This window comes from Melanaphis sacchari, unplaced genomic scaffold, assembly GCF_002803265.2.
Source record: "Melanaphis sacchari strain LSU unplaced genomic scaffold, SCAv2.0 Contig2_pilon_pilon, whole genome shotgun sequence".
NCBI classification, from domain to species: Eukaryota; Metazoa; Arthropoda; class Insecta; order Hemiptera; family Aphididae; genus Melanaphis; species Melanaphis sacchari.
The window spans coordinates 5,754,795-5,780,532 of NW_020271173.1; the positions used below are offsets into that span (position 1 = coordinate 5,754,795).

Here is a 25,738-nt window from a genome sequence, read left to right on the forward strand (position 1 = left end):
CACCGACAGATTGTCATTCGCGGTTCCGTTAAACGACAAAGATAATATTATAATTAACGTGCTCTGTCGCCAACCACCGCCATTGTAAAACTGAACAGAAAACAATGTGCTGTTCTTAAATACAGTTACGGATACGCAGTATATTGAGTGGGCGTGAATCGGGACACCGGGGACTTGAGCGTTTTGGTGGTATCAGAATATTATTTTGTTTTTATACGCTCATTGAATCCTAACAACGGAATTAGTGGTATTCGTATTGTTTTTTATAATTTCATGATAAGTGCGATGACGAAAATACTTTGACTACCATAATATTTGTATAAAAATAATTTACATTAATAAAATAAAATACGGAATTTAACATGATGTATTTTACCAATCAAATCGTATTGCATTACAAACGGTTCATTTTTTTTTTCATAAACAGTAAAAATATTTCACTTTTTATGGGTAACATGATATGTAAAAATATTTTCGAATAGCTATAAATATAAATTTTAGGTATATTAATCAATTAGTAATTAATTTTATATTCTTGAAATTGAAATTCGTCATTTATCAAATATATCGTATTGTTTACTCAAATACCTAACAATATAATAAATCTAGTTTATATTATTATGAACTCTTAATCAGCATACAAAATATGTCTTTGATATTTTATAATAAGCCGACTTCTTGTAATGCAATCAATTATTGAAATATAAAATTATGTTATTTTATAAGTATTTGATATTTTCTTCGTCCTATATTAATCGAAGAGTTAGTAAAAGAAGGTCTATAAATTAAAAACTATGTAAGTGAAAATAAAGCCAACTTATTTTGCAATACAGTACACTAAAATTATTTTCTTAAACTCATAATATTGTAATAACAAATTGTCTTTTAAAAAATGTAATTCAATCATTTAAGTAAAGGATATTTCAAAAAATTATAACTAGTATCTTAATATGAATAGGCGCCATCATATGATTAAATATATTTTTTTTTATCCAAATAAACGTTATTAAAGTTAATAACTTATTTATAAATTACAACCGTTTCAGATAATTAATCTAAAATGCTTTTTATATTTCAATGGTCATAATTTTTTTTTAAATAATGTGTTGTTTTTTTTTTTTTTTTTTTTGTCATATAATAATTATAAGTCACTAAATAATATTTTAAAAACTTTTCTCATAGTAAATATATAATGTATTGGGCGCCTGTAAAAATAATATGGTTTTTATGACTGCGCCGATACACTGAAAAATATTACAGCACACATCGATGAATATAATCAAACTGATTTAAAATGTCTCCGACCAACTATGCAATATTAATTAAATTTAGTGATTGCGACAACCAAGTACTAATATACGTACACTTGTATTTATGTGTATTCAATAATGCAAATGGCTAATTAAAAAGGAATTTTCGAGAAGTTTATTACAAAAGTTGCAGAGTATACACGCGCGTGTGATGCGGTTGACGTGTAAACTTCGAAATAATCAGAAGTCTCCGCACATATATTATAACATATAATATTATATACTCTATATTCGTAATGCAATTTTAATAAACTTTATCCACAAAGTTTTGTTTCAACATGAGGTATAAGTATCCTAGATTTCGATAAAGCTTATATACTGTGTCTTGACACAAGCTTTGGGTCTGTACGGCCCAACAAACATTATATTATAATAATAATTATTATTATTATTATACAGGCGCCACAGAAACTGCCTGCTGAGGGGGTCACATGACTTTCAAAGAAGGAAATAATGGGATGCAACGATGGGCGCCCGCCGTGTAGGTAAAGAGGTTTCAAGATGCCCATTAACCACTGCGTTTTTTTGTCATCATAAACCACTGCACGAAGTGATTCTGAGGAAGCTGAGCCAGAGGAATGTTTTTTTTTTTTTTTAATGCCACTCGACTCGCCGAGGTTGAAGTATTCTTTACGAGACGCTCTCTCCAAACTACCCACAATAAACGTATATGTAGTACCAGTCAAAACATAGTTAACTGACCATCAAATAAACTACACCAGCATTTATAAATGATCGATACGTCCAGAACACGCTTGTAAATAGAGTAAAAAATATATTACTTATTTATGACTATTTTAACAGGATAGGCTCTATTTTCATATATATATAGATTGATTTAATCAAACAAAGGATAACTTAAAATAATATACGGTAAAAATAAAATTGGAAAATTTGATGTAAAATATAAAATATAAGTAGACTTAACTGTATTTAAATTAACAAAATAAAGGAACTAAAAACAAAAATTTAAGTTTGAAAGTTTAAAACTTAAAATGTTGATCCACATTGGCATTTGATATCAATCGTCTTTATGGCTCATTTACTAAATAACTATTGGTGGCATGTGAGATATAGAAATATACTACTTTAATAAACTTAGTTATGAATTTATGTTAGTCTAAAAAAAAAAAAAAAAATTCCTCTCATAAAATGAAAACTACTTTAGTAGTATAATATAACTATAGGTACTGAAATACAAACTTTTTATTTTGCTTAATAATATTATTGATGACGAGTAAATTTTAAAGGTCGACATTTTGCGATTTGCTGTCAGTACGCATCGAAACTGCCAATCACACATTTAATAAATAATAAATGTGAATAATGTATAAATTAATTTAATATAGTCAATCGAATAAAAATACACCAAAACTAATATGAATAATAAAAATTAAATTGAATTTATTCCTAAATTATTATATTTAATTTAAATTTGTAACGCATAGTCATCACTCATCATAATATACAAGCTATACAATAGTCAATATTATTATGTACTCCTCTAAGGATGCATGTAAAATCAGTAAATATTTTCAAATTATAATTCGTCAATAAATTATAAATTATAGTGACGATCAATTTTATAGCTATAGAAAAACTTAAGCTTAAGAAGACGAAACTAATCAGATTAATGATATAAATGTTATCAATAATTTGAACAATATAATTAAATTTAATAAATTCAGAGGATACTTTTTTTTTAACTTTATCAAATTTCTAACTATCAAGCAATTATTATAATCAATGACTAAAAAATTAGTAAAAAATCATTACACTTTTAATTTAATTCTAGATGGATATTAAGTAAAATACATTTTTTTTTTTCAAATGTTATATATTAATAAAAGCGGAGCTCTTTTTAACTTAAATATAATATACAGTTTATATTTATATTTACAATAAATGTACAATGGCAACTATAGTCTAAAAATAGAGAAAAAAGTGTTATATGTTTAAGAGTTTCTTTGTTAAAATTAATTTTAAATCTAACTAATATTATATTTTAACTTAACTTAACCTTTTATGCATTAAAATTGAACTATGAGTACAATAGTAAAATGCTCATAATTAATTGTATAACATTATAAAATTTATTAAAAATGTTATGAATGGTATTGTTAATAATGCACTGTTAAAAGTTCTATAATTTATGTATTTTTATCTGTAATGTGAATCTACCCTTTACCAAATATGGAGTTCTAATAAAACTTTACCCTATATTATACTTCATATGTTTTTTTGTTGTCCCCATGAGATAATAGTCCCAATTCCAAAGATACCGTGCATAATATCAGTGGATTACATATAATAATAACATTTTAGCCTTTGAACTCTTTTAAACAAATTATTAATGTAAAATAATTAATAACACAATTGTTTAGTAGATTAAAACAAAATATTCTTCAAACTACATCTCACATAAAATGAAATTAAAAAATAAACTATTCGGTTCACGCATCGTTTTAATAATTACCTTATATTTACCAAATGTAATTGAAATTCAATATGAAATTTCTTTAAAAAAATGTTGATGTTAAATACAAAATTCATTATTTGATGTTTGAAATATTATCGTCTGACGTTGTATGTAATTTTTGTACTTCATACGAAAACATCGTAGTACTTAAAAGATCTAATGGGTTTCTTAATAATATTATTTACTTTTCACGTTTATACATTATTTTATCGTAATTTCCTAAACTAAGTTGAGATAATGCTTTAGATAGACCCCTTAATTATATTTGTATTTCGTTTGAAACTATTCATTGGTACCAGTATAAAAAGTTAAAGATAGGATGAGCGAAATAAAAAGAGATTAAAATAAACAAAATGAATACCACATTAAAGAATACAATTTAGCACTTAAAACTTTAATAAATTGAAAACCATGCATATATATGTATATAAATTATATCATTGAACAATAGATAGACTTTTTTGTATATCATCAATTTTGAAACTATTTGAGCACTTATATACAAAGTTTACTTTGTTTATTTCCACGTGGTAAATCGTGAATGTCATATACAGTGTATGTTTACCTTGACGGGCGGCCTATTCAGCATTTGACATGACAAAAAAGGCTATGTTAATCGAATCGTTCCCCTAAAAGGGACTAACGTAAAAAAGGGTATAATAAATACTGGACCTTATATAAGCCCAATAATTCTGAAAATCAATCAAATTCACTCAAAGGACTACACATATTTATCTTTCATCTCGTATGATATAAAAAATCGAAACTTTTAATATGTTAAGTTTAAAAAAATGTTTCTAATGATATTAATTCTAGTAACAAATAGAACATAGTCCAATATGTTTATAAAATGTATGAAAAATATTAAAACATTATTCATTGATAAATGTATGAAACCTAAAAAAATTTGAAATCAATAAATAAATTGTTTATTCAATAGATTTTACTTTGAATTAAAAACATCAAATTCAATTAAAATCATCAAACAAATTTGGTTAAAAAAAATTGGCATAATTAATAAAATCCTACAAAAATGTTTCAACTTCTTGATAATATGACTTTTTATAACTTTTTCTATTTGTTTACATTGATTAAACATACGATAAAATTCAATCTAGGCTATTTAGTGCTCGATGATGGCATTTATGAGAACGGTTTCGAGGTGTTACCTATAGTTTCGATGAGCACGAATAGACGATTTTATTTCCGTTAATTTTAAACATTAAAGATCCTCGAAGACTTCAGTCATTTCATTTATGTTCATGTTTTCAAGAGCTTGTTTTTCTACGGTCCGCAAAAAAAACAACTGGGGTGATAATCTTTGCTAAATCGCATTGCACAAAGAAGAAAAAAAACTGTTATTTTTCTCTACAATATACGCCACCAAATCCAGTTTTTCGTACACATTGGACTTTCATTTTCTACCCCCTAACAATCCATCCCTTCGTTATCATCCTCAGCAGCTTTGTTTTTCATTACGGACCAGCCGACCGACTTTAAGCGGATTTATTACCCGAAGCCAAAAATGGTGAGACACTGTTAGAATGGATGGAGAAGGGGAAAAAAGGAAACGAGAAGTTTCGGATATCCGACTACGAGCACCCGTAATCTTATTAGCAGCTATATTTCGTAATCCAAAGAGAATGAAACGGCTATATGTATATAATGTATATAAATATATATATATATGTATCTATTATTTGAATCGTTTACTCATACAATACAAACAAGAAAAGTTAATCATTCTAAAACGATCATTGATAATCTTCAATTTTAACTATAACGGTTTCAAATAATAACTTAATCGTAATTTTATATGAAATAACATATACGTATATATATTATTATAAAATTAGCGATAATATTGTTATAAAATCAGTTATTTGGTTTATCAAGGACACATAAATAAAATTATAGTTCTTTTGTGACTACAGTTAATTTAATTGACTCATTTTTTACGTTTCAGTTGAACTAACAATAAATAACTTTCTTTAACCACCATTTTAATTGTATTTATTAATAATTTATTTACAACTATAAAAATTCAAAAATCAAATATATTGCAGTATTTAAATTTAATGATTAATATTTTTATTGTAAGTATATTATATTTAAATGTTCAATAAAAATTAGCTCCCTATTAAAAATAACTCTGATTAAACTAAAAATGTAACCTTATAACACTCACAAAGTAGAAATAAAATAAACTTTCTGTATTTACTGTGTATGAATATTACTAATATTAGTAGCGAAAAATGTTCATATTATAATTATAACTTGGCCATTTAATTGCGTTATTATCATCTGTTGTATAGGTTGTATAGGGTTCATTAATATATAATTATTTATTTTATAAATGCCGTAGCTACAACGTTAACACTTATAAAACATATTAGAATGGTTAAAAATGATTGAATGCTAAATACCGATAATATTTAGGTAAATAATAACACGCAGTGTACGTATATTTAATTTACAAAAATATTGTACGATAATTCAAATAAAAGACAAACAATGATGTAAACGTATGATAATAATGGAAACAAACAATAAAGATTTACTGAGCACGTCATTTCCAGAGCGAATAACAATTTTATATTCATTGAAAAAAAAATCGAACAAGACTTGTATAGGTATATAAGAAATAATTTTCAAGAAAAATGATTTGAAAAGGGAATTATTCTCTCCAATTGTAAATTATATAGACCATTGAAAAAATGAGAGTAACAAAAATGTCAATTTTATTTATTTGAACAGTGCGTGAAATTAAAAAAAAAAAAACAATACTAATGAGTCATAAATATAACAATGAGTTTCTAGAATTGTACTGTTATTTAAATTAAAACAATTGATTGATATTATCTTTGAAATATTTATTTTATTTGCTGATTGTCACGAAAATAAACGTTTCAATATTTGTTTTATTCATTTTGAGATTGGAGGTTTTCTTTTATTAAAGGAAATAACCGCTAACTGATATTATTCTAAATGTTAATAACAAAAACTTACTAAATGAATCTTATGGACCGAATTAGGCTTTTTACTTAGTATGAAAGCAGTTAAAAGTTTTCAAACTAGCAGCTGTATATGGCTCGACTTTGCGATATTCCTCAAGTACAATAGTTTTCGAGAGGATAGGTAATAATAAAGCAGCAGTTTAATTTTAAAAACTTTTTTTTGTTCAAACTTATTTTTATTCGGTTTCATACAAGAAGTTTTCAGAAAAAAATTTACACAATCAAATTACTTACTATACATCTTATATTCAATAACTGTAATCTATAAATAGCAAATAATAAGTTTATACCAAAAATTAAAATTTCATATGACTTACCTAGCATTCTGTGGTCCTACTGATTTGACTTCATATGAAGAGCTAGCTGTTATCCTATGATCTGGAATTTTGCTGAACTCCATACCGAGCTGTGAACGACATTCTTCTAAATAAAAATAATAAAGAATTAATGAATAACATTAAAAAAATATCTTTCGTACGTAAGATTCAAACGCTTATTTAATCAATATTGATAATTGTATTATCAAACTTACTAACGGTTTTTAATTTTATATTTAATTATATCAGACATCGGTATTATGTATTCAATTACCTACTGCAACAATACCTCTTTTGTTCTTTTTAGACAAGTTTCTATAGATATTTATACCTAATCTTGTTCAGTTAAGGAGTAGTAAGTTAGCTATTTCCGCTATACAAACTGGTCTTGGGAACCGGGTTGTTGGATCGATACAAATAAAGTTTTCTTAGTTTTATTTTACAAGTCTTAAAAACTTAAGATTTGCGTTCATAAACTAATACAATCGAATATAACATAGCAACTTATACAACGTTTATTAAATTATTAAAATAGTAATAATATTATGCAGTAAGTATTACTCGATTAACTCTATTCTTAAGGGTAGTATATTTTACATCATAGGAGTAGCGGAGTACGAGTTGAAATAATTGAATTATTCTGATTTACTTTAAGGTAGGTTATTGTACCTATAGTAAATCAAATTATTAATAGTATTTAAATATGTGGAAAAACGGCTGTTATCGAATAGTCTATACTTCGTGATTAAAAACTTGACTGTTGGCTATTTCAATGATATATTTCCTCAAACTCAACGTTTCTGTAATCTGTAAACCTAAGCCGATTCGTCTAATATGACATAAATGACGAGTCAGTTATCTATAAATCGTCACACTACATAAAATATTGATTATGATTTATACTTAGAATATCTAAAATTTATCTTAAATAGGTAGCTGTTGCTTTTATTTTTATAATATGTTTACCAGAAATCGCTTTGAATTACAAATAATTATATTAGTATGAATATATAAATAATAAATTCAAAAAAAAAAAACCAACAACATATACTTGAGTTAATTTTAAAATGGTTAAAGACGTTAGTATATTTTTGGAGACATATTTATTATATTTTTTTTGCTTACAAAGCTCAGAAATGTTTTATATACAAACACTATTACCACTTCAAAAGAACTGAAAATGGTATTTTCGTTCTCATTTTTTTTGTATACCTACATATAAGCTTTTTTATAGCTCTATGATTAAATTAAAGGTCCTAATATTCAAAATTATAAACTTTAAAATGTGTTCATAAAATAGTATGTTTATTATTAGGTATCGTATAAACAGTTATAAAAACGATTATTTTTACTTATAAAAAGTATGAAACGTAATATGAAATGTAATATTATTTTTTTTTTTAAATATGAGTGACTATTTAAATTTAGTGTAAGAGGCTAAATGAACATTAATAATTTATAAAATTAAAAAAAAAAACAATATAATCGGTGTCAAAGATTAAATGATATATTTTTACCATTATTCCTTTTGATTTATTGTTTATAAAAATATGATGGTAAGTGACTTTTGAGACAAATGTAATACTTCCCTCGGGTAACACATACAAAAAATGTTAGGCAAACCTTACGTGTGTTTCAACTTGCTCCGTTCAAGTCCAATTTCTGGGAAACGTTTCGAAAAGAACCATTAAGACTGTTGACCTTTTAATCGTACCCCTTAAAACAAAAAGCTATTCCAAAACTACAGTGGGGACAAACAAAAGTATGGGGTGTCTTATCTTGCCGAACAGTCACACATAAATGCAGAAAACTTTCCATAGGAACAAACACTGATAGTACCGATTTTAACGGTTCTACATACGCCGCCATTGAACTTAATATTCACCCAACGGCGAAATAATGCAATGCTGTGCCACCTTCTGGATGAATATTTCCACGTTGTGTATATTGATATGATTTAAAAGTTATAGGGAAAAAAAATATCAGCCAAAAAAATGATGGATTTGTATTCACCGAACGTTTTCTCCTACACTTCCAACCTAACCGACTGTATTTCAACTATTTTTTTCTTTTCGGTCACTTTTCTCGCACTACAGCCGGTCTGCGGTTAGTTAGGCGATTATAACTGGATGTGCCAAAATGGTGAAAACCACGCCGCAGAATTTCATCGCACTTCATGCGTGTTTGGAGTTCAAAAGGATACATAATTTAAATTTGTTATATTTTTTCATTTGTTTTGGAAATCTACGGAGGGAAATTGAGTTACGACAACTATAAAAATTCTTTGAACAACCTTATAGTACTGATACAGTTTCAAAATACAAAAATAAAAATGCAATTTAATAACCAAACAAAATAAAATAAATATATTCGCGTTTGAAAAAGTATTTCAAATAAAATTACTCTATATTTAAATTACTGTAAAATTTGATAAAACAATATTCAAAAGTATAATTACAAAAGCTTTTTAAGTTTAAAATATGATTATTACAGTAAATAATATCAATAGTAAATTTATAATATGCTAAATAAAATAATACTAATACATGCATTGTAAATATTAGTTATATTTATTTAAACAACATTTTTTAAACAAATAAAGTTAAATTACCATAACTTGCAAGATTTATAAAACGAAATTGTGCTTTTCCAGAACAGACCTTCATCGTTTATTTAACTCAATAATTTCTATAAACATGTACATTTAAAATCAATTAAATTCTACTTTACTTATATATTAAATGATTAATCTTTGCAGAACACATTAAAATTATAACGTTAAAAAACAAGTGTATTAATCATTTAATTAAATAACAAATCGCATTTGAGCTTTATTGAATAACATACGTTATGGCAATTTCTTGGCAGCGACATAAAATATATTATATATACATCTATAAATCCATATCAAAAGTATGAGATATAAGCAACAATTTAATGGAAGAAAAGTAAATATATCATACTTTTCAAAAATTGATATTAGAATCAACCAAACGAACAGCCATCTTACACTTAATTAATATATTTTATTAATATGACGTAAGTTATTTATCAGAATAAATGACAAGCGAGTATAACACTAAGTCATTTCTCTAGGGCATCAGCTGTTATAAAGAGAACATACCACGAGATGTCATTTTCATGAGGATTCCAGTGAATATGTTTGATTTATTTTGAATACTTAAAATGATTCACGGGTTAATTATTATAAGTGTATTAAAGCACGTCAAAAATTTGATCGGATTATACGCATAAGTAGATATTACGTATTATAGAAAATGAAATATGATATTCGAATATCAGTATTTTTTATTTATAGATATTAATAGGTATTGTAATAATGAGATTTTACCAAAAAAAAAAAATAATATATTTTGTTTTTAAATAAAAACATTCAAACACAATTAAAAAGTCGATGACATAATTTTTGATATACATACCTGCTTCATAAATTAAAAAAAAACATTAAGTATACTCTTAGATTATTAAATATAATTAAATAATATCAGTAAATTTTCTTTCACTATGACAAAATCTTTTCAAGCAAACTATAATTAATAGTCCTTTAATTATGTTCTAATTCCCAGAATACGCAGGTATAATTTTAACTTACAATTTATAAAGAGCGATTTGGCTGTTGTGGGGAGAGACTGCTAACTAAACTTCAACAGCTCCGCACCGGGCCTAGGGGTACGGTCAATTTACGAATTATGGTGAAGAACTTACAATTTCTTACAATTAAACGACCATAACTTACAATTAACTTGCATAAATTTATATAGGTAACTTTTCCTATGATAGGGGGAGAGAAACTATTCATTTTTGACAAGATTAAATGTAGATTTAATGTGTGACTAAAGCGTTCAAATAACACATATTTAAAACAAAGGCATTTTTATGATACACCATTAGCGAAAACATCTACTTTAGATTCTATAGTGATGTGGTGCATAAATTATTAACTCTTGCTGTTGCAGTAAATAAATTATTATCCGAGATGAGGAGTGGTTTAAATTAATTTAATTTCGTTCGCATAGACAAATAGACGTAGCTCGCATACACGCCTAAATAGAGCGCAGTGGTTTAGCAGTGCGCCTCTTTTGTACGTTAACCCAATTTCCAAAATCAAGTAACTCTGCGATGGTACTTATACCTACGACCCGTCGACCATTATGTTTGGTACACAGTGCCGATCCCCGCGAGCGCCAAACGCGTAACTTGTTTCGCAAATACTCGTATCAACACGTATTATCTATATACATGTATGCGCGTACCCGGCATCATCCCGAGCACGCTTGTTACAGAGTGTTACGAGTTTATTCAATAGACATAGACCATCGCGGTCGTCCCACCGGGTCACATGGAAGTTTTACACGCATGCACGGGATAAAGCACAAGAGAATAGAATTTGAGAATGCAAAACTCGGTGGATGCGTTGCGTGAATTCGACGGGAAAATTTTAATGAATATGTATGAGCGAGTTGACCACGTCGCGATGTTCCCCCGGGAACTTGTGTATATATAAAGAAGTGTAACGTAAGCCCCGTAGTCGTATAAAAACTTTACACAATCAACAAAAGTAATCTCGACCTCTGGCCAACAACATACAATATATTGGTTGAAATCGGAGGGGTTAAAGGTTTAACCCCGCAAATGTCTTCCGAGCACCCCTTAAAAATAATTTTAATATTTTCCTTTTCGAATACCTATATAGTTTATAGAAAAAGCACTTGGAATATTTTCACAGTAAAAGTAGTAAATATTTTGACTGGATGAAAAAAAATTCTCATTTTTCATAAGCTGCATATGAACCACACTATTTTATTTTTAAAATAAAATATACATAAACAAAATGTAGAAAATAGCTTTGAATTTCCTTCGTAAAACTATTACAATATATAGTCAATTAAAATAAATGATACCCATTAAACAACAATTTTCATAAAATGATTCCGTTATTTTTTTATTCGTTCTATTTAAATATTTCAATTAATTTTAAACCTTCATATATTTTTGTAGTTACATTTTTTTTATTACTGTACACAAAATAAATACTAGTTTTAAGATACTTTGCAGCTACATACATACCTAATCTTAGTTGAAAATAATTAGCTTTCAAGGAGCGTAGTAACAAGTCATGTGGATTAAAATATCACTACCCTAATAGATTCTATTATGTTTAAATTCTATAAAGAAGTTTCAATTTAATACGAAAAAATAGTCTACATAATTTAATAATAAAGTAATTATTGTATAATGTATAACTACTAAAAATAAACATACCATTAATAATTTTAAATTTTATAAATGTTTTATAAATTATTAATTAAAATTATTTCTTTTTAACACGAATACTAAGTTTATAGGAATTTCATTTTTTATATGATACAGTAAAATTAATATAAGCAAATAAATAAATATTTTATGTTGAACTAAACATTGGTTGCCCATCACACATTCGTGGTCCAGATTCCCCTAGGTATATGTTTATTTTTTACAAATAACAATCGTTACCAATAATTTATCATAACAATAATTACTGTATTGTGATAACAACAAACATTGATGACAGACGCTTGACAAATTGTACGTTTGGGACTATTGAGTTATTATTACTAATTCAGTTGATATTTACATAGTGTAAAGACGCACGCGCGATTACGAAATAACTAATAAGCAATTCAAAAAACGAGCTCGGTAATACATATTATTATTATTCATTATATTATACTACATACGTTTACGATTAATACTTAGTTAAAAGTTTTTGACTGAATTGATTTAATTTTTATTTATTATTATCATAAAAATACTATATTTTTTATTCAAGCTGTTGAATATCAATATTTGGCAAAATACTATACAGTGCGTATTTATTTTTTTGCATTAATTTATAACAGTACATAACATATAATTTATTATTTTTTGTATAAAAAGCAAAACGAACACATTTTCAAAATTATTAAGTGCTGTTAAATAATACTATGAATTTGTTCATTCGTGAATCATATTTAGTATTTTTTATACTTTATTAACTACCTTTATTAGTCAAAAAGTTTTAAAATACAGTAAGTTACACTAACGTGACTGAGTGATGTAAAATCTGTTTCAATACGTAATTTCCACATGCACGCGTGACACGTATATGAAAAAGTACCATGTGTAACGAAAAATTAATTAAATTAACACTATATAGGGAAGCACTGATTACAGAGTGAAAATGTAATCAGTGAATATATAGTGAATAAAAATCAAAGAGAAGAATTTCTCTCATTTAGCACAAAAAATCGTTTTGTCAATACTATCCAAAGAAAAAAAAACGTTCGTTGCTAATAAATTGCAATTAGTATAATCGATAAAAGGACTAATGATATTATATGTATAGTTAACTTTTTATTTAAAGCCATGAACCTCAACTTTAGTTAAATATCTAATTGACATAAAACTATACCATGCAATTAAATTAAATTTCAATATATTTTTTTGTTGTGCCATAAGTATAATTATGCAAATTAATTACATGTTTTAGAACTGATCGTAATTTTACCCACTCAAAACGCTACTTAATTTAAACTCTTAATATAACTCTGAGGTAACGATAAGTTAAGCAAACTGACATTGGTTATAATTAAAATCAAAGAAAATAAAAACATTGTACATTTTAGTTAGCAAATAATTGACATTATTTTTAAAAATATGGTATAATAATAAACTAAGTATGTACATAATTTCATTGAAATACATTTAAACTAAGCAAACCAATTTATTGAAGTTAATGTCTCTAAAATTTGAGATAAAATATAATGATTTAACTATTTTAAACATTAACACGTATTAATACGATAAGTAACGATTAAATACAAACAATGACGAATGGAAGTATAAAAAAATAATAATTTCGAAATACGGTATCTTTACATTTAATTTATTTCATTTTTAATGTAATTTTGTTTTGCATGCTCATATTTTGCGTAGCTCCCGTACTTTTGTAAACAGTGTTCTGTTTTGCTGTTGGGTTTCTCCTTGGAATAACTATTGTTGTTTGAAAGTGCTTTTGGGCCCAGAAGGGCAACAGAAATTAATTTCTACCCGCGGGTGGGCTGTACCAACCGACGCTGCAATAGCGATGTCAGTTTATTTGGTGTGTAGGTGCAGGGTTTTTCGTGGTTGAATTTTCAATTTTTACGCTCCACACGACTCCTTTATGCTGCCACAGGCGTATGTTAGCTTTCGATATTTTTTAATACCCTATTAAACTTCAGTGCGGTTACACAAGCAAAACAATATTTGCTTAATATATTGCCTCGGAGGTCGTTACACGTTTAATAAGATCCAGAAGCTCGAAACGGTGAAGAGGCCTGTTTGACAGAAACCTTTTCTATAAATCAAATTTAACTGAGCCGGTACCTTGCGACTGTTACGTTCCACGATAATTTGCCCGCACATACACGGCGGCTGACATTCCACGCGGGGACGAAGAATAATATTATACGGCTCGCCGAGCAGAATAATGACATATACGACATTTATAATGCAGTCGATATACGTACACCACACGGTACGCACACAATAATAATAATAATAATAATAATATTTGCAGTTAATTGAGTTAATAGTAATGATAATTTCGAAACGTTCGAGAAGACATACGTACATACACTATAGTCTACACTTCTACAGTCTGTAGACTACAGATAAATAGGTTTCGGTAAACAATTCGAATGTTGTTGGATATTCATTATTATAATATTATGACAAGTTCCTACAATAAACGAAATTCCGTAGTATAAACGTATAATCCTGGTATTTGTTTTTACCCGTCTCACCGGGAAATTCGTAGCAATATTGATAACTGAATGAACACCAGAATTTCCACCGTTACGTGCACAGTCGTCGGCGTGTTGTATAACAAGAGCACTCGAGTAAAGCAAAAAAAAATATATAATTACCACGCTCCCCCTGGTCACAAAATTCATTTTCACTGAGCTCAAAAGGTCGTTAATAATAATGAATATATATATATATATATATATATATATATTCATATACATAGCATCATTATAAAATATATAACTCTTTGTTTAAATATACCTAATATATATACATATATATCTCCCTTAAGGATAGAGGACACCTTTTGATGTAAAGTTCATGTTTATTATGGTCCCCATACTCGGATAACAAGAACCTATTTAAATTGCGGGAAACATATCCGTAGTTGCCGGCAGCTAACAGACCTCTAATACAAAAGGCTAAAATTTCATAACATTACACAGCACAATGAAGATTAATAATATTAACATTTTGATGAAACGGCGTATTATATCAACGTGTGGCCCTCAGTGAGTAATCGAAACAATAATGCTGCGTGGACGAGGATACTAGCGCGATATTATCAAGTTCAAATCCGAAAACGAGTCCGACTTCAAAGCCGACTTTATTCACATCACAGCAGCGGTTACGTGGAAAACGACGACAATGATAATGTCGAAACGTCAATAACGGTTGTACGCTACACGAAATGTTCGATGACACATACTAATAATATACGTATATAATAATATCTATATTCTGTTCATGAATAGAATGTATAATATACGATAGATACGTCGATCACACGAATTCCGGTGACCGCGACGATGTCCTAAACATCGCGGATCGTTCTCAGTTTTTATTACGCGTGAGTGCAACGCGGTAATGTGGCGCGGCAATTTTGGCGTCGAGATTTATGTCCTCGCGAAATCCCCCGGAGCATCCGATTTGTGCATTTATTCGCTAGTTGTCACGAGAACGCCGAGTGAAATGTACTTTTTTCTTCCGTGTACGCATATATAAACCTACATACCGCTTTTATTTTCCGTGTCTTTCTTGGTGAGTTTAAAGCGCGCGCACAACAATATACCTTTGTCATACCTATGCGAGAGGATATTCCGTATCGATTGACGCGGTGACTGCCGTCATACTGGCGGACGGATTACGCGACGGCTATACCAAACACCGATAGTTTATTTAATCAGCTGATCGACGATGTATACGTATACGAAATTCGGGGCGGGGAAAAAATTATGCTTTTCGATAGCGTCGAACTGGTGATGATGATCCACCATCAAGGCGGAGATAGAGTAGGAGAGTACACGGATAAACTGTCACCACGACGGTATAATTATCGACGTTAATTAAAGATGAAACTTTTCACTGTAACGCGAGAAGAGCAGGAGACCTTTAATTAAAGCACTACGAAGACAGGCCGCGTAGGGAAGTTTGTAATCGATAGGCAGGGAACAGAAGAATGAAAACCCGACACGGGATCCTAGGTCTGATCTAAATTACTTTTTCAGATACAACGAGGGGGGAAAAAAGTTCACGATCGGTCTACCGGGAATTACTTCAAAGTAAATACTGAAGAAATGTTGATGAATTCAATATTTATACCAGTATTCGAATTGCAAAAGTAAGTTTTTTTTTAATTCTTAATGTTTTAATTAAAAACAAAAGTAATTTTTTGTTCATCTACCGAAAAAATATTTATATTATGCCATTTTAACAAGTAATTTTACTCAAAAAAATGAAAATATGACAAAAACTGTATTTTTATTACTTATTTAGATGCTTAGTTATTATATAGCATAAAAATAACTGATTTAATAAACCACTATTAATTAATAATTATTTATATAATAGATTAATCATCGACCCAACAAGAATCATTATAAGTCATATATGTAAATATTTTAACCAAAAAATACAATGATGTATTTAAAAAATATAAATTACAACATATAAGTAAAATTCATATTTATAGTGAATTATAAAAAATATTTCAAGTGTATCCTCTCTCTGTCAACAATTCAATTATTTAAACTAAATTTTAGTATTCTAGATGCATATTTTGGTCAGTAGAATATATTATACACTTTCAGAATACAAAACATTTTTTTTTTCAAATATTTTCTTTCTACAACGTTTAAAAAATATTATGGTAAATGTTTTAAATATTTCCTCACGACTAATTTTGCACATTATCGTTATTTTATTTTGTTTTTTTTTTTTTTTATTTACTTATACATACTAAAAAAATTCGTTTAACAAATTGTGACCATAAATGATTCAGTTCAATTTTTTCTCGATGAGAACGTCATAAAATTGTTTAGGAAAAAGTTAAACGGTAGGACAATGTCGTAAAAGTAACATAAAAAAATATGGGCGGTGACGACGAGGGAGAAGCTATTTTGGGCCAGAGAATAACAACCAGAGCAAAAAACAAGACTAATAATAATCGTAAAATATTCTGGGTTGTTTTAAGTGAATTTTCCGGTATTTTTCATTTGGACCCCCGCGTAATTTCCCTCGGGTCTCCCTTCACTTCACTGCCATCAACTCTTGCCCCACCACTTTCATAACCTGTCAAACTGAATTTACCGGTCATAAAACTTGTATACTGACGCTTCAGAAAGAAGAAATTTTTTTATATTATTAAATATGAATGCTCAGAGAAACGATAGTTCAGATATGAAGTGTATTAATATTTAAAAAGGGACCGGTGGTTACTTTTGTATTTTTCTTTTTTTCGTATTCCTCTCCCTACGGACTATATGGATAATATATATACACTCCAATACCGTTATAATGAATTTCTATACTATTGTCTTGTACAATTGCTTTTATGAAAATGAAAAATAAGAAATATTTTTGTCTGGAATTCTATATGAACTAAATGGAAATAATAATATAGATTCGATATCGTCTGGACGTCAGATGAACTGGTCATGTTTTTTTATTTGTTTAAGAAACTGCCAACAACTATGGTAATCAATAATATAATATAAAATTGTAAATTATATTATTTTTTTTTTTTTTTTTTAAAGAGTAAAGTACCTTTTTATTTTATATAAATTTCTGTCAAATAACTATTGATCGATTTCAAACTAATTTTATTGTGTTGAAATACAAATTAGTTTTATACTAAAGTATTATTTTTTAATCGGGTTTTTAATTAGTATACAGGTACAAGAAAGTAATGAAATTCAAATGCAAACAATATTTTTAATTTTATTTACAGATAACTTACTTTTATTTTTGTTATTTATTTTTAAAATAATGGTAATAAGTTATAAACGTAACTATTTTCGTAAAGTTGATATCATTTGAAGGAAAATAAAAATTTTTATAATTTTATAAAACTTTGCGAAAAATATGAATACAGTATCTTATTTATATATTTTGTTAAATTTTACAAGATATCTATAAATTATTTTAAAACGATTTAAAAATAATAAATCAACCTAATAAAATACATTTCTTATACTAACAAAGTTAATTATTTTAAGTATGCTTGTTAAAATTATATTATCTGAAATAACTCTCGATTACTTTAATAATAAACTCCACATGATTGTTTTTATTTAAACAAACAACTATATTTTAGTTAATAAACATACAATTTGAATGCCATGAATGTTGATAAAATTATTTTAGAAATAATCTTTGATTATCAGAATATTATGTCTTTATTGTTGTTTCTTAAGTTTATTCCGGGTTATAATGTTTTGTCTACTTTTGGAGACTTAAGGAAAGTGAATGGACTCGAATTTCAGCATACTTGTGGCCATGTCAGGTCAAAAGAAAACTTTATGGTTGTAGTCAAAGTTTCTGTGTTGTCGCTGAGAGGAAGTAGATATTGTTACTTTGACCGTTAAGAAAGTACCAGTTTATTTCACGCTTGAGGAGCTTCCGTTTCAACGTTGTATAAGGACCGTGATAATCGTAGTTCCTAATGTACCCCTTTTTGAAAAGATAACGGTTCTCAAGACTATTAGTTTTTATCAATTGAGTTAAGAATTAAACAACTCGCGAACATAACAGAAACTATACTACAATATTTTGCTATTCGTCGCACAATATTTAGATAAACATTACGTTTTTCAACTAACTAATCAATCATGAAATTTGTCTTTTTCTTCACTAGTATATTCATCTAGTGAAATTCAGTGATTGACTACAAAATGTCGGGTAGAGACACATTTGAACTTTGACCGATCGATAAACTTTTGTGTGGTCTTGCCTGTTGTTTCAGCGACCCCTTGTTTGGATGCGTCTCTAGGGCCCAGCTGTGTCTTCTTTTGGGGTGAAATAAAGAATGAAGGGTAAATCCAAGAAACGGAAATAAAGACCCAAGGTATTGAAAAAGAACGAATAAAATAAAAATAGTAGAAAAAAAAAACAGTTTTCTGCGCGACTGGTCTCCGATCAAAACGATACCGTTAACTAAACTAAACGGTTTCTTTTTCTTAAAAAAAGATTTGTGTTTTTACGGCTTGAAAGAATAAAAGTCCTTACGGGCTATAAAAAATAGTTAAAATGATTTTCCGATAAAGTGAACAATTGAGTTTGTAGTCATTTTTGTGATAGTATAAAAATGTAATGACTTCAAACACGTTGGCCCATTTGAGTTTAAAGTTCAAATTCTTAACATCATCTTTAAATTCTATTAAAATTGGTTTCAATAGCAGTTATTTTGAATTAATCTACTCTATCACTTCATGAATTTTAACATATTTCTGATAATTTTTTTTTTTTTATTAATATGATTTTATACTACGATTTAATTCTAAACAATTAAGTAGTATTTAATAACTATCATATAACTAATAAAATAGTTATTAAATAAAATAAACTAATATTGTGAATATAAAATAATAACTATTATTACTTTAATCCGACATGAGTAAAGGTTTTTCTATAATATTTTATTGGAATGTCTTTTATATGAGCTAGTTCAATGAAATGAAGACAATACATTAAACTCTTAGTAAAACCAGAAAGGTATTGGTTAAGCAATAACCAGAAATAATGTTTTATTTTAGAACCCTTTTTTTAAGGTAATAAAAGTGCTCTAAAAGCTTCATATAGCATGTCTATTGATTTGAAATAAGTCGTAGATTCCCATTTAGGTTTGTTAGTATTGTAAAACTTCAATATTGTAAAAAAATAAATCATCAAATGAACAATTTATATTGTCATGAATCCATTATTAGTTTCTACTTGAAAACAAAATAAATAAAAAATATTTAAATTTATAATATCATATAATGATACCATTGATATTATTTTTTTATTAAATTTAATTCATGTTTATTTAAAACTGATTTTAAATTAATTATTAATTTATAAACTTATTTAAAAAAATGATCATTAAATAAAAAATATACATCACAAGTAACTATATAAACAGCTCTTTAAATAGATTTAAAATGTTATAATTATGGTTTTAAAATTAAAAATACAAATTTAATATTTTCATCCAAGTAATACATAGTTATAAAAAGTATTAACCACTTTTAAAACAATTAAAAATATATATTTAAAAATATAACCACAACCTATTTTGTTAATTATTTTTATTAAATAATTTATTCATAATATAATAATATGATTTAGACTTAATTAATTTAATACGTATAAATGAGTAGTATACAGTAAGATAATTATTTATAGTAAAATATGACAAGTTGATATAGTGAAAATTAAAATCCCGTTATTTTATTATATTATAAGGATATATTATTTTTGTAACTCTGAAAATCTGTTTGAATTGTGATGTTAAATACTTTAAACTATTCGCATAAATCAAAAACAATACATTTTAAAATATTTTCCCAATTTCAAATATAGTTTTTTTTTACTATTGTTAAAGCGTATTATCCTTGCTCTAATTCCAAAAAAATATGATTCTCACTATATTATTTTAAGTCTGAAACTGTAATCTCTTAATTAGATAAAAATTCTACAATATTTAAAAATTATAATATGTTATTTTAATATTATGACGTACGGTTAATTTGTATTGGCGAACACACGTAGTTGGCTTACCTATACAAACAGCCGTGTCAATATAATTTGGGAATCGTAGCTTGTGGTTTTATACCTTCTGCCCGAGATGTATTTTCATAATCTCCATGAGCCATTCGAACATTAGCATAATGAAAGGTACGATGGGTGGAGAAAAATTAAATCCTGTTATTTATAATATAATGTCTTTGTAACGGACATCCTCCTGACACAAATGACATTCCTCATCTCTCCCGTTGAGTGTTTCCGGTCTTAAAAACAATTTATACGTATATATTTTTAACTACCGAACGTTAAAACGTTAAAAGCTACTTTTAATTACCAAGATCCTTTCTTCTCCATTAAATATGAAATATAATATTAATTAAGGAAAATGTTAATGATAAATATTAAGAAAGTACTTTTTTTCTTTTTTTTAACAACTATTATATTTGTTCGCTGCTTATATATTACTCCATTATAATGTTATGTACAATAAACATACGTATTTTACGTTTTTCTTCTTTTTTTTTTTTTTTTGAAAACCTGTTTTATTAAAGTATATCATAATGTTATGAAGAAACTCAAAATGCAACATCAGTAGTTTGAGAATACTTAACATAGTTTAAGCATAAACAAATAAAAATGATACGAATAAATTTATTTCAAATAGATATTTAATGATTTTATACTAGATGGGTAAATTACTGTACATCATTTTTATTATACTTTTAATAAAACTGAAGGCTTACTTGTATGCGCTGATCGTGCTATGATAACTGTAAGAAGACAACACAGCCAATAATGGACAGACTTGTTAGAGAATGCGAATGGAATCATAGCGAGGCGTTTGTCCATCACCTGAGTACCATTTCACGTTGCCTCAGATAAAGTTTTGACTGTGATTTATTTTTATATCAAATTAACCAATACAATTCGATGATCTTCAATCATATCTATAAAAATAAAACAAAAATCAAACATTAATAAGAATGAATAAAAATGTTTAGCTAAAATTAATAATAAAAAAATAAATTGTCACTTGCTATTACATTTAACTACAGATTTACCAGTGAAAAATCATTTATATTATAATAAATATAGTTTATTAAAAATAAATATTTTATTTGCTTACATGTTATAAATATGTATATAATAATAAAATCGATTTTAAATAATGAGCATACTATATAAATGTACTTAATATACTATATTGCACTAGAAATGTATGTAATTATCACCTATTTGTTCATTTTGTTTAAATTTAGTTTATTTTTCAAATTGAGTTTACAAATTTACAAATCTATACAATACTTGTTGAATACCCAATAGCTTTTGCGAGTATTCTAGTAGATATATGGTTTTTAATATAAACGCCTACTTGATAAAGACGTTCAGTAATTTCGGTTAATGAACGCGAATGTTTAGTTATAAACGAAAGTTTATTGAGAATCAACTCAGTTTTAATTGCGTGAAATATAACTTTGAGATCTTTGTTATTAAAACTGCAAACTCCCTCTCTATCATTCGCACGCATACCATGATCGTAAAGCATTTGAAAGTTTTACCGCTATATGAAAATGCACGTGCGACAAAATATTTCCTGCTTCAACTCGCTAATAGCATTATGTTGCAATAAAATACATTTTTGAAAGACTTTAACCATTATTATTTCTATACTTATGTCATATTTTATAAAATATTTAAATATATTTAGGTACTTATTTATAGGTATCATATAATTGTTAAAGTAAATATATAATAATTAATAAATTTAAATTCTATCAATTTAGAATAATTAATTGTTTTAAATAATAAAATAATTATAAATTGTATTAATATCAAATAACAAGTTTTATTTAAGTATAGATATTTTGCACCGAAAATGTTTATAACATATTTTACGATAAATACATTGTAACATCATTATGCTATGAAAATTTTACTGTCTTCCGATTATTTCTATATATAATATATATGTATTTATGATATTAATAATAATAATAATGTAATGTATAAGTCGACTAATAGTTCATAGACATAACAATATATAATACACAAATAAAGCGTCAATCGACGATAACGATAAAATATAATATACAGTATGAACAATATACTGAAATTAATATAAAGTGTAATCAGGTCTACTCATAGTTTCTGTCCCAAACAATAAATCATTTGAATGAGAATTTTGTTTTTACGACGCTAATACTTCACGAGAGATAGTGTTCAGGGTAAATATATTCAAAATCACATAAGTCTAAATATGGTTGACATTCCAGTAAAACTATACTTCAACAATGTCTTCCAGCCCACGGAAAACTTTTACAATTAATCAGCCACACACACGACAGACTGTTTCTATAATTTCAATTTGCGTGCGCCGTATAGTTTGTTTGATTTTCAACATTTTAATTCAATAAACAGAACCATTAATATTCTTCGATCAGTTACCGGCTATTTCGCTATTTCTTTTGGGTGTAATGCTTGAAATATAAACTCTAGAGAAGTTAGCATTGAAACTAACGCCGTGTTGGGTATGAAAAGGACGTTCATAATTCCCCAATCCTAATAAAAACAATTGTTCCTCTTGTGGGCTCTGACGTCCCAAACACTGTCCTTTCATTTCTACAGGCCTTTTGCCGGAATGCTATAAATAAATATAAATTATAGTATGAGCAAAATAACCGTACAAGTACACCCTCTTTTATTATACATTTCTCTAATCATAAATTTTTAATAAACAACAGCCAAGTCAATTATATTTTATGGAGAATAATATTGTTGTATTTTTTTCTTATATTATAATTATTTATTATTATTATTATTATTTTGTATTGATACCAACTTTATATGTCCTGCAGTGATTGATATAGGTCGTATATATATGAAAACAAAAAGTAATTTATTATATTATTATGTCACATGGATAATGAATAATACGAAAAAATAAATAAATATTATGTTCTAGGGCTAAAAGTTTTTAACAAATAAAACGTTTGTCAATTTCTATTTAAAGTTTCCTACATACCTACCCGAAATTAATCCAAAATACGATAATGTCTAACCATATTAATTAATGATAGCAATTTCTGTTGTCATTCAAAAATGAATTATAAATTTAAAAATTTATCAAACGCTATACATAATGTTTTATTATTTTAATACCCATACTAGTATTTAATAAAAAAAAAAAAATGTTTTAAAGAATTAATTATTTATTTTTTATAATCCATACTATATTACTGTAGAAAAAATATTCTTATACGTAATATCGTAACAACATACTGAGAATTTAATATCAAGTAATTTAATTTAATTCAAGACAAAACTATTTTAAATACAAAATGTTATGTTAATGCATCTATTCATAAATATATACATTACAATACATATATATATATATATATATATATATTTAATGTTTTTATTGTTTATACTTGGAAAAAATAATGATGAATTTGATTAACTTGATACATAAGTAGTATTAAATACTTATAATACTTTAAAAATACTTTAAAATAATAAATATTTATTTTACGTGAATGCATTTTGTATAATTTATATATTATTTCAAAACTTTTAGTGCATATTTCCGATTTTTTATTCATAAGAAATACATACAATATATTTATTGATATTGCAGCCTATTTAATTATCTACCCTTACAATAACCAAATATGTTATAATTGTGTTATTTGTGCAATATTTACATTAGCTACAAAATACAAATGTCAAAATTACTATTTACATTTTGAGAGCCACTTAAAACTTATGTAAAATATATATTTTAACGTTAGAATGTTAGATAAATTTTATTTATTTATTAATTTAATTCAATTACACGCGTGAACGCTCGAACCATGCCTTTAACGTATACCGATTAATGTTATAAAATTTACTATAACATTTTAATAAAAGTAAATATAACAATAATTATACTCGTATTACCAAAATATTTGTATCTATGATCAAAAAAATATTATGTTCACGTTTATGTATTTAATTTTGGAAATGCATCCCATAATATTAAGATAATATATTGTACTGTAGAACACGTGCACAGCGTACATGACTGCAGTCTTATATTTTTCATATTGATATATTTTCTTAACTTCCGGATTAGCATGGAAGCGAACGTTAAATGAGAAAAACAACGATTACAACAATAATGGATAAAATTTAAAAAAAAAAATCTTAATGAAAAACAAAATTGCATCTATTTTTAGGATTATAGCATAGGATGTAGGAAATACTTATTAGAATCTCAATGCAGGTGTGTTGTTTATTAAACAGATTTACGTATTATAATATAAAGTACGCACCTACGTGGCTTATGTAAGTATTACGATTTAATAATAGACACACTTGTAACATATTATATCACTTTATTACAATGTTCTAAAATTGTTTAGCACACAAAATATACATGAATAACAGATTAATTATTCGAACCATATGACTGATATAACTAGCTAAAAACTGAATACGAAATTCAATAACTAAAACAATTAAAACCACGAGCACGCCGTTTGAGAATTATCGTAACTTGTTACAGCTCGTGATAATAATTAACGATAAGATTGACTTAAGCAATTATATTCTTACGCGATTTCGTGTTTAAGAATATTATTTCCCGGCGAAACAAGTTCGATAAAAATTAATGTAAAAAACGCTTCGAACGTTCTAAGAACACTTTCAAAGGTATACGTGCTTATTGGATTATGTGAACTGTACGCGCAATTTCGCGTTATGTTAGAAATCCCTAGGAAAAAAGAAAAATAAAGG

General features: G+C 26.8%; 1 protein-coding gene across 2 annotated transcripts in view; it reads right to left on the bottom strand.

The window, feature by feature from the left end:
- LOC112596121 (discoidin domain-containing receptor 2-like) overlaps window positions 1-25,738 on the bottom strand; it is a 212,128-nt gene that overhangs the window by 92,609 nt on the left and 93,781 nt on the right. For both annotated transcript variants that reach the window (XM_025341621.1, XM_025341620.1), the window contains 2 exons: window positions 21,703-21,906; window positions 7,124-7,229 (listed from right to left, as the gene is read on the bottom strand). In XM_025341621.1, coding sequence (XP_025197406.1) covers window positions 7,124-7,229; window positions 21,703-21,808 — 212 coding nt within the window. In that variant the 5' untranslated portion in view covers window positions 21,809-21,906. The remainder of the gene's footprint in view (window positions 1-7,123; window positions 7,230-21,702; window positions 21,907-25,738) is intronic.